The sequence below is a fragment of the Microtus ochrogaster genome, chromosome 21 (assembly GCF_000317375.1).
Source record: "Microtus ochrogaster isolate Prairie Vole_2 chromosome 21, MicOch1.0, whole genome shotgun sequence".
In the NCBI taxonomy this organism is placed as follows: domain Eukaryota; kingdom Metazoa; phylum Chordata; class Mammalia; order Rodentia; family Cricetidae; genus Microtus; species Microtus ochrogaster.
Window position 1 is genome coordinate 18,520,908 of NC_022022.1, and position 16,649 is coordinate 18,537,556.

General features: G+C 39.4%; 1 protein-coding gene across 2 annotated transcripts in view; it reads right to left on the reverse strand.

Moving 5' to 3' along the window:
• Positions 1-1,238: 1,238 nt before the first annotated feature.
• Positions 1,239-16,649, reverse strand: part of Abcd3 (ATP binding cassette subfamily D member 3) — a 55,629-nt gene continuing 40,218 nt past the window's right edge. For both annotated transcript variants that reach the window (XM_005357213.3, XM_026784040.1), the window contains exons 14-23: positions 15,809-15,900; positions 15,653-15,725; positions 14,236-14,299; positions 11,626-11,703; positions 11,463-11,528; positions 11,272-11,361; positions 10,765-10,884; positions 7,180-7,284; positions 3,650-3,706; positions 1,239-2,628 (exon numbers count right to left, since the gene is read on the reverse strand). In XM_005357213.3, coding sequence (XP_005357270.1) covers positions 2,551-2,628; positions 3,650-3,706; positions 7,180-7,284; positions 10,765-10,884; positions 11,272-11,361; positions 11,463-11,528; positions 11,626-11,703; positions 14,236-14,299; positions 15,653-15,725; positions 15,809-15,900 — 823 coding nt within the window. In that variant the 3' untranslated portion in view covers positions 1,239-2,550. The remainder of the gene's footprint in view (positions 2,629-3,649; positions 3,707-7,179; positions 7,285-10,764; positions 10,885-11,271; positions 11,362-11,462; positions 11,529-11,625; positions 11,704-14,235; positions 14,300-15,652; positions 15,726-15,808; positions 15,901-16,649) is intronic.

The window sequence follows — 16,649 nt, forward strand, 5'->3', positions numbered from 1 at the left end:
TCGGATTCCAGAAACAACGTGCTCTATTTGACTCTGCATGCCCCGCCGGGCCTGTGCAGGATTGTTTAAAGACCAGTAAAGGGTTTACCCACTCCAAGAGAACTCCTACTGTAGTCAAGTGAACGAGCGGGCCAGGGATGGCCCTACATTGTCTACTCCCCCACAGTGGGCTAGTACATCCAAATTCTCCTATCTCCAACAGAGAGTACCATCCTCTGGTGCAAACCTAGCTACACACTATCAAGGTAAAACTTGTATACCAAGCCCCTTCTGACCTAGTCTCTTTCTGTATCAACACCCAAATCTCCAAATTTATCACAATGAGCTCTACAAGTTGAAGAGGTACCATGGACTCACCTTTCCATGGATGATGCTGACACCACACTGCTATAAACAGCAGACGGGGTGGGAAAATGCAACTCACCAGTAAGGTCAACGTATAAAAATCGGCCGCACTTTTTATCATGGCAAAAATGAAAAAATGAAGTGTTAATAGCCAAGATACCTAAGTCGAGAAGCTAATCAACAGACGAATGCAGAAAATGTGGTTTATATATGCAATGGAGTCCTATTCAGTAATAAGGAATGAAATTACGTCATTCTCAGGAAAATAGAATTAGAAATCACCGTAAGTGAATGTCAGACTCAGAAAGACAATTATATTTTCATACATGTAATCGAGAACAGATAGGAAACAAGGGAAGGGAGAGAGGGAGGGAGGCAGACAGAGGGATATTTGGGAGAAGGGACACCACTGAGAGAGGAGCTGGGTGGAGAGTGTAACGGGGTGAAGATGACCAAAGTACCATGACATGACTGTGAAAATGTCATAATGAAAATCATTATTTTGCACGCTAAAAAAATCAATACCAACACAGAAAGCCACAAAACACTACTGGGCAGAAAGGAAAGTCTTAAGTAAAAGGATTTTACATGTGTTTCAGGATTGCAAAAATTCTGTATTTTCTAGATGTATATGTCTATTAAGACTGATTAGTCATGCTCAAATGGGGTTTGGATGTGGGTTTGGGAGGATGTGTCTTCATTTCTTATTAGTTTTCCTTGCAAACAGTTCAGCTTTTTTTTTCTTTTTGCTGTCTAAAACTATAAAACAAAAAATTTTAAAGCTCATTTAATAAAGTTTTGTAAAAAAGGCCATCTGGGTGCTAAAAACACTTTCTGAATGTCAGCATTCAAGCACTAGAATAAAAAAGGACAAGCAAAAGTTGTGTAGGTTATCCAATTTTTTTTTTTAATCTGAACAGAAAATAAGCATACAAGTTTGCTGAGGAGACATGGTGAAACTGGATGTGATGTACTGATGGAATCAACACATCAAGGTTATTTTGGTAGCCAGTGATTCTGAGTTAAGCAGAAACAAGACTATCAACTGCCCCTCTCTGAACCCATTTGATAAAACTAATTTCACAACCACTTATTGATCCCGTTCAGTCTTGGCTCTCCTTCATGCAAACAACACATGTAGTCAGTCATTCATGGTGCTCGGAGCCAGAGATGATTTCTCAACACAGAAATCCCGATGCAAATGCTGTTGTTCAGACAGTTCCTAGGAAATGTCATTCACCCATGTGCATGATAATGTTTAGCATTTTTAGGAACATAAAACCACAGACAAGGACAGCAATAGCACTGCGTGCTCAGTGTGCTTACTTCCTGTAGCGCCTCTACAGCCACACGGCATTCACCATTACACAACCACATTTTTGATGAACCTGTCCAATCTTCTGCACAAGTATCTAAGATCCTTGTAAGACCTTGAGCTCGACACAGGATGATCATGCCCGGACGTCCCACACATTGAAAAGACTGGGTGTAGTGTGCAGTAACCACAAGCTGTACGCACAACTGCACACACTGTTGCACACCACCACAGAGAACCTTCAGAAAAGCTCAGTCCAAGACACTGAGAGGGATACACTTATTATTTAGCTAAAGAAAATGCAAACAGCTCTCTTGGAGTCAAATGCACCTCAGGGCATGTATGAGGAATGAGTATAAAAGCAGCAGCTAAAGAAATCTGCCGCTGTGTAATAAATGCTATCCTGTACCAATGGGATACATTTTAACAATGCATTGTAATTGGCTGGTTCCCATTACCATGGGGCATATAGAAATGAAACTCAAGACTACTTTGTTAGAATAGAACAGCTAATGACCCTAGTTTTAAATAGGGTTCTTCATTAAAAGAAAAGATAGAGCCATAAAAGTCAAATTAGTTGACTTTAAATGGTTTACATCCCAGGATGAATCAGGTTACACTGATTTAAGCCCAATTTAATTCAGGCAGGTTTTTTAACCACAAGAATAAGGACATTCTTAGTACATAATTAATAATTAAACCAACATATACATAATTAGCAATATCCTATACAATATTAAGTGTTTTAACATTTCAATTATCCTGTATCTAGTCAATTTGTTGCTTTGTTTTTTGAAAAAAAAAACAAGCTTAACCTTATTTTACAATGCACTGTGCATTAACAAATGCACTCTTGTTCATGGAAGCAGGGGAAGTTCTCGAGATGGTCTCTAGGATCCGAACTCAACTGTGTCTTCTGTGATCTTCTTGAATTCATAATTGCCTCTACCGTCCATATGCAGGTAGTACTATGGAGAGATGGGAGTGTCAGTAACTAAAGAACTATTCATGTGCCTTCTGAGATACAGAACAAAGCCTCCTGTTTTCAGTTAGTGAACTTTTATTCAAAAAGATTAGTTTTTTCTGTTTATTTTTCTGTATTGCTATTTCTTAGCAGCTCTTTGTGTTCCCCTCCTTCACAAGATCACTGCTCTTGCCTAACAAAGACAAGGCCTAGGCTAGATGCCAGCACAGGGAGGGAAAGAGAAGGAAGAGGAAAGATTAGAGAAGTGGAGGCCAGGGTGAGAACTCTGTTCTCAACACCACCCTACCAACCTTACGGACACTCCTCAGAATATGCAGCACTTTTGGACCAATGCAAACCTCAGCACAGTACCTTTGTAAATTCTATGACTGTATATAGATCCTGTTTTATTACATTTCAAACACAGTTGGCATTATGCCATCCCTCCACATAGTCCTGATTCTTTACTGAAAATGCTCCTAAAATTTTGCCATTTAACTTTTTAAATTAACTAATTTATTTATTTACTTTTATGTGCACTGGTGTTTTTGCCATGGGCTTCGGGTTCCCTGAAACTGTGGCCACAGATAGGTGTGAGCTGCCATGTAAGTGCTAGGAATTAAACTTGGGTTCTCTGGAAGAGCAATCAGTGCATTTAACCCTTGACCAATCTCTCTAGCCCCAGCCATGTAACTTTTAAGACTTTCTCTTCTTATGTCAAACCTGTGTTATAATGACACAGCTCAGTTACCCGTAGCTATTACACACCAGTCACTTACAACACTCGAGAACTGCTCTCTAATCTCAGTAGAGCTAGAGTTTATTTACATTATAGCTTTCAAAAGTGATGGCAATAATACTGAACAAAGTCCTATCGTATACTATAAAACTCAAAATCACCCTTTGCCTTCAGGTATACGCCTATATGGTAACATTCACCATGAAATCCAAAATCAGTTACCAAAACTCACATTTTATGTAAGATAAACACTCATCATCCCACAAAAGGAAAAAAAAATACAAACCTCATGGTGTTTCCAAAGGGATTTTCTGTGTGAAACAGTAAAGAGGGTGATGCCAACCTAATTCAAAGAAAAGGTTTACATTTATATCAGTAACAGTAAGCCACAAATTACACATACATTTAAGTTGCTATAATACCATGTACAGCGGCTACAGTTAGGAATTAATGTCAAGGGCTGGAGAGATGGCTCAGTGGTTAAGAGCATTGCCTGCTATTCCAAAGGTCCTGAGTTCAATTCCCAGCAACCACATGGTGGCTCACAACCATCTGTAATGAGATATGGTGCCCTCTTCTGGCCTGCAGGGATATATTGTATACATAATAAATAAATAAATAATATTAAAAAAGAATTAATGTCAAAATACATCCCCCTACATTTGATTTATTATGAAAAAACAGTAAGATAAAAATAGTGAAATGTAGCCTGGTGGTAGTGGTACACGACTTTAATCCCAGCACTTGGGAGGCAGAGGCAGGCGGATCTCTGTAAGTTTAAGCCCAGCCTGGTCTACAGAGAGCTGTAGCCAGGGCTACACAAAGAAACCCCTCCACCCCCAGAAAATGCAAAAGGTTAAAATTGGGACAAAAATAGCACAAATGGTCTACAGCCAAATTGCTTTCAAATGCAGGATCATAATTCCCTATTGTAGAGTCTTATTTTGGAATATGTCTTAGAGTTCAGACACATTCTGAAGTTTAATTATTCCATTTCTTCTACAAGGTTCTAAGACAGAATTCTGCATGTGTCTACAGTAACATGTACAAATACTGAAAAAATTGAAACAAAACGTTTAAATATCTTTTGTAAGTTTGAATCAGGTATTGCTATCCAATAAGCTTGCTATAAAATTATAAAAAATGTTCAGTCTTGATCCAGCTTTCAGGATTCCAACTGCACTCAGGTTTTCAGAGAAGCATCAATAGATACAGTTGTCCTAGATCAGTGAGATCAATAGCTCTTAGCTGAGAGGCGCCTTCTCTCTTTGGTGAACATTTTGGTTATGACTCTAGGCTTTCTTCTTGGTATACTGAGAACAATACTGCCATCTGATGGACAGACACCAGAATTGTTGCTAAACAGTATAATGCCTAGGACAGGCCCTGCACGGACAGCCTAGGAGTTATCCAGCCAATATATCTGAGGGTGAGAAGCACTACCTTAGGTCAGAGCCTCAACACACAACCTCTCATGCTTGGGAGATCTGGACTGGAGAATAGGTGGTTGTAAGCCACATGTGGATGCTGGGAACTGAATCCAGGTCCTCATATAGAGCAGCAAGTGCTCTTAACCACTAAGTCATTTCTCCACACCCTAATTTTACTTTTATTTTGTAATAATTTTAAGATTAACCTAAGTAAATTCCTGATAATTTCTACCATGAAACTTTAGGACTAAATTATTCTGCTGGCACCAAGTGGTATCACTTAAACTGTGTCCTAAGTTTGGCTGCCATGTACAAATTCGTGAGGACCTGCATAAGAAGATAAGAACATTATCATCTTTGTTAAACATACATTTCAACTGCATCAAAAGCCCATTTAGACATATTTTTCTGTTCCTGATTTTGCAATTGGATTAGACCTTAATTAGAGTAGGCATACTGTATATTAGAATTACTTAAGCCAACACACAAAAGCAATGTTGGTTGCTGAGCTCTGAACACCAGATGCTACCTTTCCATAATTAAATTCATGCTCATGGCTTAGTTCTGGCTAAGCAGCATCACTGTTCTCTTTAATGTTAAACATTCTAAATTGAGTTTAAGTGATGCTTTATTCCTTTTGTAAATTAACACTGGTTTTGTAGTTAGAAAAAAATTCTCAGGCGGGCAAGACGCCTGAGTGGGTAAAGACACTTACTTGCCACTAATGCTGAATCTAATTCCTAGGTGGACATGGTGGAGGAGAACGGACTCCCACAGCTGTCCTCTGAGCTATACCATGAGCAGCATGGCACGCACACGTATACTAGATCCACGAACAAATGGTTTAAAGGCTCTAAACTTAAGGAGTCATTCCCTTGTTTTCTGCTTCTTTGTATTCAGTGCTATTGTGGCAATGTTGAATTATCATTGAACCCAAGTGACTTTTCTCCCTCAAATGCAATGTGTTTTATAAATTTAGACAACCATAAAACATAGGAGGCAACAACATAAAATTGACAGGAAAATGCCCTTTTAAAAACAGTTTGTCTGGTCTTAAGCATGAAAACACTACAAAGATCTCTAATATCTAGAAAACAGAAAACCACATAAGAATTACTAAAGGGGATTCAAAAATCAGAAAGAAGCCACTGAAGAGCTGTTCCAGCCTTCCTATGGAGAAGACTACTGAGGACCCTTTTGTTAGCACACCACAGGTTCAGCTTTTCATATGCGTTCGCATGGGAGTGTGTGTGCGTGTGTGCGTGTGTGTGAGTGTGCGTGTGTGTGAGTGTGTGTGTGTATGCGTGTGTGTGCGTGTGTGTGTGAGTGTGTGTGTGCGTGTGTGCGTGTGTGTGTGCGTGTGTGTGTAACATGATTATTTTTATTTTTTATAAATGCCCCAAATACAGATTAAAAAATGTTAAAATACTCCTGTAATTCATTACTTACACAGGACCTCTAAAACAGAACGTATTATTGTTTTTCCAATCTAACAAGAGTACAGATGGTTGCAGCAGTTCCTAAAAACAAAAACTCACCAGGACTAGTGAACAAGCTTAAATAATGGCAGTAGAGCCAGCCTCATATTTGCCAAGCAAAAGAAATCTGGTAAAATACTGTCCAGTTAAAATAAACTAGATGAATTAAGCTACTCTAGGAAGGGCCGGGCGAGGACTCAGTGGACACAGGGTTGCTATGCAAGCACGAGGACTAGATTTTGACTCGCAGCACCCGTGTAAAAGGTGGGCCACCTGGAATCCCAGTGTTCAGGATGCAGGGACAGGGCAAGCCAGCTGGCTAAACTAACTAATCCACACACTCCAGGTACAGCAGGAAACCCTGCCAGTGAATGAAGCGAAGTGCAATTAAGGACAGCAAAAATCAGTCTATCTCCTCCACATGTACCCTATGCATGCACACCACCACACATGCAAACACACCCAAACATAGGTACGTATGCCACTAACACATAGACACACAAAATGCAAAACTTTTAGACTGCCAAAAGGTTACTACTGATTTTTTCTTTTCTTTTCTTTTTTTCTGATTTTTCTTTATTTAAAAGTGATATATAGGTAAAGTGATGGGACAAAGGAAAGACAGGAATTCTTTTGTTAAGTCTGAGAGTAAGTAATGAAGTCACAGGTGGATAGAGATATACTTGAACACTCTCCATTTCTAAGAAATTGCTAAAGAGAGATATTTAGAGTGTATGGATAATTCCTTATATTCTGTTCATATCTACAGTTGTATTTAGAATGCATTGATAATTCCTTGTACTCAGTTTAAAGGCAATACAGGGCATTGCCTTCTGGCAACAATCTCGTTGCTTGGAATCTCCTTTGGTACAGACTTACACAGTGAAGCACCATGGCACGACACTTACCTTCCGACAGTGGCTGTAAATGTAGTCTTCCACATCCACACTGACCGCGCTTGTGCACTCATCCAGAATGGCAAACTGGGGTTTATGATAAAACAATCTTGCCATCTAAAGCAGAAAAGGAAATAGTCTGTGTAAATAGAGCAGGCCTAAAAATAAAACTAATAAGGAAAAATAAATTTACTTCAGCTAAATATACTTTTTGGAGTCTTAAAAAACTAAAATATGAAAATTATTCTAACTAAAAAAGCACCACCACTCCTAGACATAAAAATAATATAAATAAGACAAATTGTTTTCACTATCATCTTAAACAAAGGGAGAAATACAGTGTGTGGGAAATATTTACTGCTAAGAGAAAAAAACTGGTGTGAGATGAGATTGAGTTTTAAAATAATAAAAGTTCACTTAGACAAACAAGTTTTGTGTTTTAACAAAACCTTAAAATTCAGATTATAGATGACTTAGACATTATTTAAGTAATGGCACCTGTTAGAGTCCCCACCAATCATCTTATAGTACCTGCCAAGGCTCCATTGTTGGTCCCGGGTGTGCAGTTTTTGAAAGCTTTTGCTGATCTTGTAAATGGACTTAGGAGCACTAATCCTTGTATTTCTTCCATTAGCAGAAATGTGAAACATTTTTCCTTAATTACATTCCAAATATATTTCTGAAAATGGTCTGTCCCCATCTTGGACAGTTATTCTAATTTGTCACTTGTCCCCAACAGAGATCACCATGTTGCAAAACCAAGCAACAATCAACTGTCTCCTGAAGCATTCTGTTCAGACCACTCCCTTCTCGAGAGGAGGAGTGAAGCCCCCGGGAGTCCTCCCCTTCTGCTGCGGTCTCATTCCTTCCAGTGCTTTCCCGCTTGGCCATTAAGCATGTGTATCTGGGGTCCTCAGAACTAAATCCCAGGTCCTCTTTCTTCTCCCTCAGAGCTAGAAGTTGAATCTTTCTGACCCTGCTTTAACCCTCCCTCTCAGGCACCCTCCATTTCAGAGTTTAAAGTCCACTTGCCGTTCCTGTCTCTGCCATGCCCTTATCCCAGAGAACACTCACTTCTGCCGGATTACACAACCTTCAGCTCCCTCTCTGCTTTCCTCCACTCTCCATGAAACTAGGGAGAACCTATCACATGTAAACCAAAGAACCCACTGACTAAACCTTCTCCATGGTTTCCCCTCTCTCATCTCCAAGGTCCTGCAGAGTCTTTCTCCTGCCTGCTCTGATCTGGACATCCCAGCCAGGGCTGTCTTTTCCCAATTGTTCAACCACTAGTTAGCTTCACATGTCACTATCCTTTCTCTTCTTTCCTCCTAAGTACGGTGTCCTAAGCCTTGGACTCTGCATGTCACTCTTTGCTTGCTTTCTTTCCATTTTTGTTGCTGTGTTATTTCTGTTTGACAGAGGCTCTCATTCTGTGCCTCTGGTGGGTCAGAACTCACTATGTAGTCCAGGCTGGCCTAACTTCATGGCAATTCTCCTGCCTCTGCCTCCAGCATGCTGGGACCATGCCTGTGCTGTCACATCAAGCTTAGTCTTTCTTTAGTATCAATGCCTGCCTCTCGTCCAGGCATCTTTCAAGTGTCTGCTCAATGTCACTCTCTCAATCCAAGTGGACGCCTTATGGAACTGCAACAGTCTATATATGGCACACTTGGCTTTATCTTTCTTTGTGTGTTTGCCTGAGCTGTGAGAAACACTGAAGTAGAAATCATGATTAAACCACTACAATATACCCAACATTTACACTGCTGCTCCATTCAAATACATATCAAGGAGATGACTAAAGCAAGCTGATTTTGGGGGGTTTATACCCAAAGCATGAAGTGAGGAACAGGAAGCAGCAAACAGACACAATTACAGAGATATAGTTCATTAATTGCCTTTTACAAGTGCCTTTCTCTTTTCTCATCATGCGCACGCCCATGTGCGTGTGTCTATCTCCATCCATGCTGCTGTCGGCTATACGTCGCCACAAAACAAGGAAATTGTAAAGCAAATATTCAAACCATCATACTGCCTGAGCTGAGCGTGACCAGCCCCTTTCACCAGTTCTAACACCAACTGTCTGCCGGGCAAGCCCTAAACCACTGACGTGCAGTTTCCCAGGTGATTGGGATAGTCAGTGATTACCTCATAGGGCTGTTTTAAAAATATAATGTGTTAGCCTTTGTAATCTGTTTGGCGTATTGACTATTATCTACTAAGCAATAAAAAATAAGCTTAATAATAGTCTCTCTTTTCCAAGTATAAAATGAGTTCTTTTGCGGAGAGGTAAAGTAGTATGTAAGAAAACTAAAGATTGAGACTGGGAAGATGGCTCAGTGGGTAAAGTAACAGTTATGCAAGCACGAGGACCTGAGTTCAAATCCCCAGCACCCACGTTAAAAAAAAAAACTGGGCATGGTGCCATCCACCTGTAATCCAGCGCTGGAAGGCAGAAAAACAGACCCTGTGGCTTTTCTGGCTAGTCAGCCTAAGCCAACTGAAGAACTCCAAATTCAATGAAAGACCGTCTGAAAAAGTAAATGTGCAAGACATCTGATGTAGACCTCTGGAGTCACCGAGAGTTGTGAGCTGTCATGTGAGTACTAGGCATCAAACCTACTCTTAACTACTAAGCCACCTCTCTAGCCTATTTTCTTGATTACTAACCGATGTAGGTAGACCCTACACTGGGGCTGTACCATCCTTGAGCAAGCAGTAAGCAGCACGCATTTGTGGTTTCTGCTTTAAGCTCCTACCATGAGTCCCTACCCTGATTTCACTACACAATGAAGTGTAACATGTAGGCTAAAATAAAGTTTCTTCTCCAGATTGTTTTCGGCCATGTGTTTATAACAACCAAAAGCAAACTGGGGCAGAAATTGTACAGTAGGGTTTTGCTACAGTGGAACTGACCATGTTGTCTTTTGGAAGGACAGTGGAAATATTTGGAACTTGGAGCTAGAAAAGCCATTTGTTGCTCAGAGCTTAATGGGCTGTTATTTGGGAGCTTGGAAAATAAGGGGCGGGGGATGGTATACTGGAAGAGTAAGTGCTGGGAAGAAGGAGGAAAATCTGTTTTTTCCAAGATAACTTTGTTATATATAAAATCAAATAGTGTCTTTCCGATTCTTCTTTGTACTAGGAAAGTTTTACAATTCTAAATAACTTTAGAGTAGGTTAGTGAGCGGGGAAACAAAGTTGTATGTAACAGTGAAGGGACAAAAGGACAAAGGGCAGAATGAAGAACTAATGTTTCTAGTGCTCCCTTCCGCTGTTCAGCGAGAACGGTCTGGAGGAGATGAACACTAATTGTCCTCACAGGGTCCATGTCTAGGAAGTGTCCTCCCGGACTTCTACAGAGATGAACTGGTGGGACGTAAACAGATCTATAGCTTCCCCTTTCACAGAACAAGACGTTTTCAGATCCCCAATTTATATGAAGTTAAACATTTCTTAGAGCTTTTATTTACAATTTAAACTAATACTTTAATAGCTGCTGAGTAAGACAAAACCTTGTGCTAAGATTGGCCAAACTATGGGTTCTAACAGTGACTCTAGCAAGTATTTGTTATCAGTCCAGAGGATACTGACCGCCATCCTTTGTTTCTCTCCTCCGCTGAGTACATCCATCCAGTCCTGAACACTGTCCCAGCCTCCTTCCCGTTCAAGAATATGACCTAACTGCACATTATCCAAGTACTCTTTCAGCACCTTTATACAAAGATAAAGGACCAAAAAAACATTAGAAGTTGATTATTAGAAGCTGTCCTGTCTCACCTTATTTTTTAGACTAGCTCAGAAACTCCATGGCCAACCACTTGGAAAGCTAGGTCTCTTCAGAAAAAAAATGGCACAAAGCTGACCTGAGCTGTCAGTCTCTAGCCATACTGCCCTTGACACAATGTCTGACAGCTTAAAGGCGTAACAATATCACAACCATGCATAATACTTAAGCAAAGCAGCTATCTTCTTGCCACTGACTGGAAAGTTGTGACAATGGTTTGGAAGGCTTCATATTAGGCCACACTATCTGATGTTTAAAATGACAAAGAATCTGAGTGGGGCATGCTCGGTGAGTGTAGGATGTAATCCCCTTACCTGGTCAGATATCCCCTTCTTCTTCTGATCCTCTTTTCCGTCTGGATAGATCACTTGGTCTCTCAGTGTTCCGAGGGTCATATAGGGTCGCTAGTTAGTAGTCATAATGACACAGCAAGAGTCATTAAATGTACATTTTAAAATATTAAACCAAAACATCTTAAAAGTTACAAAATAGCTCAAAGTCTTACCTGAGGAACATAAAATAACTTTCCTCTCTCAGGTTTAGTAAGACGCCCTCCAAAAAGAGGCCATAACTATAAATGTAAAGAGAAGACAGAAGTGCCTGTGAAATTCATAACCCAAGAGCACTACAAAGTAAGACGCAAGCTCTGGAGACCAGTTTGTACATACTTCACCAAGAACACGGAAGAGGGAACTCTTTCCACATCCATTTGGCCCACAAATGAGAACATTGGCTCCAGATCTAACCTGAAAGACAATTAAGACTTTGAGTTAACTAATTAACTAAAAGAAGCATGTATATTTCCTTAGAGTTGAAGAGGCCTTTGCTAATTATTATCAAATAATTTCACCTGTAAATGTGGTGTCAGCACAACTATGGAGCGATGCAGGGAAAATCCTTTTACTTCTGCTTACTTTAAATTTTTACTAAGTTTCCTTTTTTTCTCACTTAAAAACCATTATTGATTTAGATTGTCCAATGTAGTCTCAGAATGCAAAATTTAAAAGCTTAAAAAAATTTGAGGATTCTTGAAAATAATCATTTTGTATATTCATGTTAATTAACATTTTCAACTGCACTGCAGAGCAGATTCTTTTACTTAGAGGTCTAAATTTACTTAACAGTATGTCACAAATATTCTTCCAGGTCACTGTATTTATGACACTTTTGCCCATTCTTTTAATGACTAAAGTACATACTGAGAATGTACTATAATTTATTAGAAATTCCCCAATAGCTAGATATGTAGGCTATCTTTTTTTTTTGCTCTTTTAGATAACACTGTGCATAACTTCTGTGTCAGCAAGAATATATATAATAAATAAGTTAAATTGTATCCTACAGACTAAGTACTGTGGAGAAAAGCCACAGAGGTCAAAGTACACCTCACTGCAAGTGACAACAGGGAAAACTTCCAGAGATGTGTTAGGAGCTTATCATGAGAAAAGCACTCCTGTCCACTCCCAGCAAGTAGGCGTGAGGACAGGAATGAGCCTCGCCTCACAGGACAAAGACTGGTTCTGTGGGGAAGACAGCAAAGACAACAGCAGAACTCACTCGAGAGGTAAGAGGAAGGAAGAGTGGGTCTAGTCAGCAAATCCTAAAACACAGCACAAGCCAACTGAAGCCTCTTACTGTGATAAAATAGACAGTATCAGCATTATTCAAAGTAGTCACAAGGTGGAAGGGGCCCAAGCAGATGAGGGGCAAACAGAATGCAGTCTGTGCATCTGTGCACACAGTGAACAAGGGAATAGACTATGCCGGTACTGAGAGCTCATAAAGGATGAGGGTAAAATCTTAGCCTACAGAAAGCCCATTTGTTTAGATATAGTGTAACACAACATGCAAGCAAGTAGGAAATGTGTGCTTTCTGAAGGCCGAGTCTGCCTTATGAGGGCTTTCTAAAAGAAAGGAATCCTGATTTTCAAAAGTGAGCCACATGGGCACTACTAACTGGAAATTAAAAAGAATTAAAGGATGCTTGTTCCATAAAGAAACTCCATGTTAAGGACAACCCTAGGAAGACAAACAAGAAAATGCCAAATCTAACCTAGAGGTAAGTCAGAAAGAGGCAGAGAGGGTATTCTTAAGAGCAGACCAAGAGGACAAGAAGTCAGACAGTTTCCCATGAAAGAGAAACGGGGGCCAAAGGCAGATACCAGGTGAGTCAGGAACACGTCTATAGAGGGGAAAAAAAGATTTCCGATGGCAAATCTGGGAAATCTAGGGACTCAGAAAGACTTGGCCAATGAAACTAAAAGAAAAGCAAGCAGCAGTGAGCACAGACTGAGTGGAGCTCAGGGCTGGCTGGCAGCAAGGAGAGCAGCTGCCTTAAAAGGCGGCACCCCGTGACTGAGAGAAGTGCTTTTCACCCTAGGCCTGTCAAGATTTACCAACCACAGTCCAGTTTCTACCTCCTGTTATAGCTCCTGGCTTTAAAGTATGATAACGATACAATACTCACTGTGCATAGCTAACATTCTCTAGTTCTCTTAGTTACTTAGGACAATAAATATATTTAGTAAATATAAATTAGTAAGAGCAGAAAACTAAAGAATTACCTAAGATAGTAATTAAAACAAACCTAACAATATTCCTATTTTATAAGCTACTGGAAAACATTTCAGTGAAAGCAGCTAAAAAACAATCTTTACATTAAACACATATAAATACATAAGCACAATGGGTAGACACAGAAGAGTGTTCTAGAGCAGGCCTGTCCAATAGTGTCACATTTAAAGCTATTTAAATCAAGCTAGTTAAAATTAAATATAAGCTACAGCTGAGTCATCACCTGCACCTGCAAAATTAGATGCATCTTTTTTGTCATGGGCTTTATTTACAAAAAATTTTAAAGATCATTTTTTTCACTTGTGTACGTGCATGCCTGCATAAGTTCATGAGTACCATGGTGTGCAGGAGCCTGCAGAGACCAGCAGAGGATGTCAGATCTCCTAGATATGGAGCTAGAGTCAGTTGTCACTGACGCGTGGGTGCTGGGAACAAAAGCTGGTTCCCCTGTGAGAGCTTAAGTTCTAACCGCTGGCCATCTCTCCAACCAAACAAATTTGATATGGTAGTAATCCCTGAGGTTTTAAAGTCCAGTGAATTTTAGGAAAACCAGGCTTTCTAGATACTTCAAAGAGTTGGTTTCAAATGTAATCGTATGGGTTTATAGAGACAACTCAAACGTTAAAAGTTAATTTCAATATTCAAACTTTCAGTTTATATTTTGAAGACAATTTTAACTCTCACATGAACATTTAAAAACTTACTTCAAAACTAAGATCTCGGATCAAGATGTCTCCATTTGGTGTTGCTAAAGGTACATGATCAAACCTGAAAATGGCATTAATAAAAAAAGAAATTAAAAACTAGCAAGGGACTCAATACCCTAAATAGAAATAACCCAACACAACAAAAGACCACTCAGACGCTTCAGAAAAGAATACACTCAGAAGACAAAATGCAACTAAAAGGTTCTCAAGCTCTCTATCCACCAGAGAAATGTAAATCAAAGTTGCAGTGACTATCACCCTGCCAAGGAGGACAGTTATCACCAAGGACATCATGGCAAGGTGCAGAGGAAAGGAATCCTTAGCCACTGCTGATAAGAATCTAATTAAACAGCAACGGGAGGAAAACAGTATGGGGATCCTTAAAAAAAAAAAAAATAAAGATTCAGCTGCTATAAATTCTCTGCTTCAGAGAGAAAATCCTACTCCAGAGGAAATGAAATACTTGTCAGAGTGGCATCTGTGCTCCCATATGCCCTGCAGTATTTATTCAATAAACCAACAGGGGAAACTCCCTTAATGTCTTTCAAGTGATAAAAGGATAAAGAATACATCATATGTGTAAGCACACACTCACACAAAAGGAGTATTATTCAGCCTTAAAAAAAAAAAAAAAACTAAATCTGAGGGCTAAAGAGATGGCTCCATGGTTAAGAGCACTTGGTTTTCTTGCAGAGGGCCCCAAGTTTGGTTCCCAGCAACCATATCAGGTGGCTCACAACCACTTGTAACTCCAGTTCCTGGGGATTCGATGCCTTTTTCTGCTTCACATGTGCCTGCACAAACATGGTACACAGACGGACAAGGAAAAATCCATTTCACATTCCTCAAAACCACAAAGTATTTTTAAAGAACTCAATCAATCATTTTTGATGGTAGAGAACATCATGGTAAGCAAAGTAAGACAGAAAAAGAAGTGTAGTTCATATATAACTTATATGTAGAATCTAAATCATTAAATTCATAGAAGAGAATGTAGTAGTCATTGCTAGGGGCTGAGGGAAGGGGACATGGAAGTGGTGTCATTCAAAAAGTATAATAAAAGCTTTGGCCATGAAGGAAGATGAGTAAGTTCCAGAGGTCTACCCAGCAGCAAAAGGACAACAGCTAAAAATATGCTCTACACACATTAAATGGCATATACATACACACATTCAGATGAAGAGACAAGAGATACAATAATTTGTTGGAATATGGACATTATTATATTATGTATGTAGTATCAAAACATCAAATTATATACCTTAAACATATATAGCTTTATGTCAGTGATATCCCAAAGCTATTTAAAATTTTTAAAGAGTCCATTTTAAATGACACATGTAACTACAAGCTAAAGAGAAAGGTTGCCATGAATTGTAACAAAGGCATACAGCACAGCCTTTTCTGTACATACTTTATAGTGTTGTCTGCATTGATGATTTCTCCAGCACCAGGTATCAAGGGACTAACTTGTGCTCCTTCTGTACCTTAAATGGTAAACAATTATTAAAACATTATATATTAGGAAAACCTTAAAACTGTGACTGCAAACTATGATGTTTATATTTACCCTTTTCCTGTTGTGACACCATTGTGCGTTCGTATTTGCCATGGTTTAAATCCTTTAGTACTTGCATTAATTCTGTAATCCGAGCCGTAAAACTAAAATTTAACAGAAACCATAATCAAAAGTCCAGGCTATTACTACATCTTTTATATAAACTGAACTGAAGTGTCTAAAATTATAACTTAGGTTAAAGGACACAAAAGAAGTCTCATCAGCATAAAATACTAAAAATAAACACACACGCCCTATTTTGCTTCAGTAAATGAGAAAGAACAGGAAAGTCAGGGGAGAGGCTTCACGGATCCCTCTATCAAGCATTCTTGTCAGTACACTCTGCAGCCACAGGAGGCTGTGTCCTGAGCTGCTGGAGTGACTTGCTGTCACAGACAATACTTTCTCCAATAGGAAGGATACACAGACGCATACTGCTTCTCTATAAATGGGGAAACTGAGGCTACTTCTGCTCTCATATTCTGAAGGAAAAAGTTGAAGAATTCTTAATATATGATTGAAATCATGGGACACTAGAAATCAATCCAGTGGCAAGAAGTTGGGAAATATAAGAAAGTCAATGAAGGTCAAAGAGAAGTTTTCTTATCAGAGAAGCAAAGGGGTAAATAACAAGCAAAAAGTCCCAAAAGGAAGCCTTGTGAGGTGACAGGCTCCCTTGGTGTTGATAGTTTCACATAAGCATACTTATTCTTATATTCATGAATTTTGTGTGCATTAAATATGATGTTTTTAATATGCCAATCACTCTTAATGCCTCACAAGAAAAGCTGGCACGCATAAACTTATACAAAATCTGAGGAAGTCGCTAATGAGTGCAACCCACGGCAGCTTC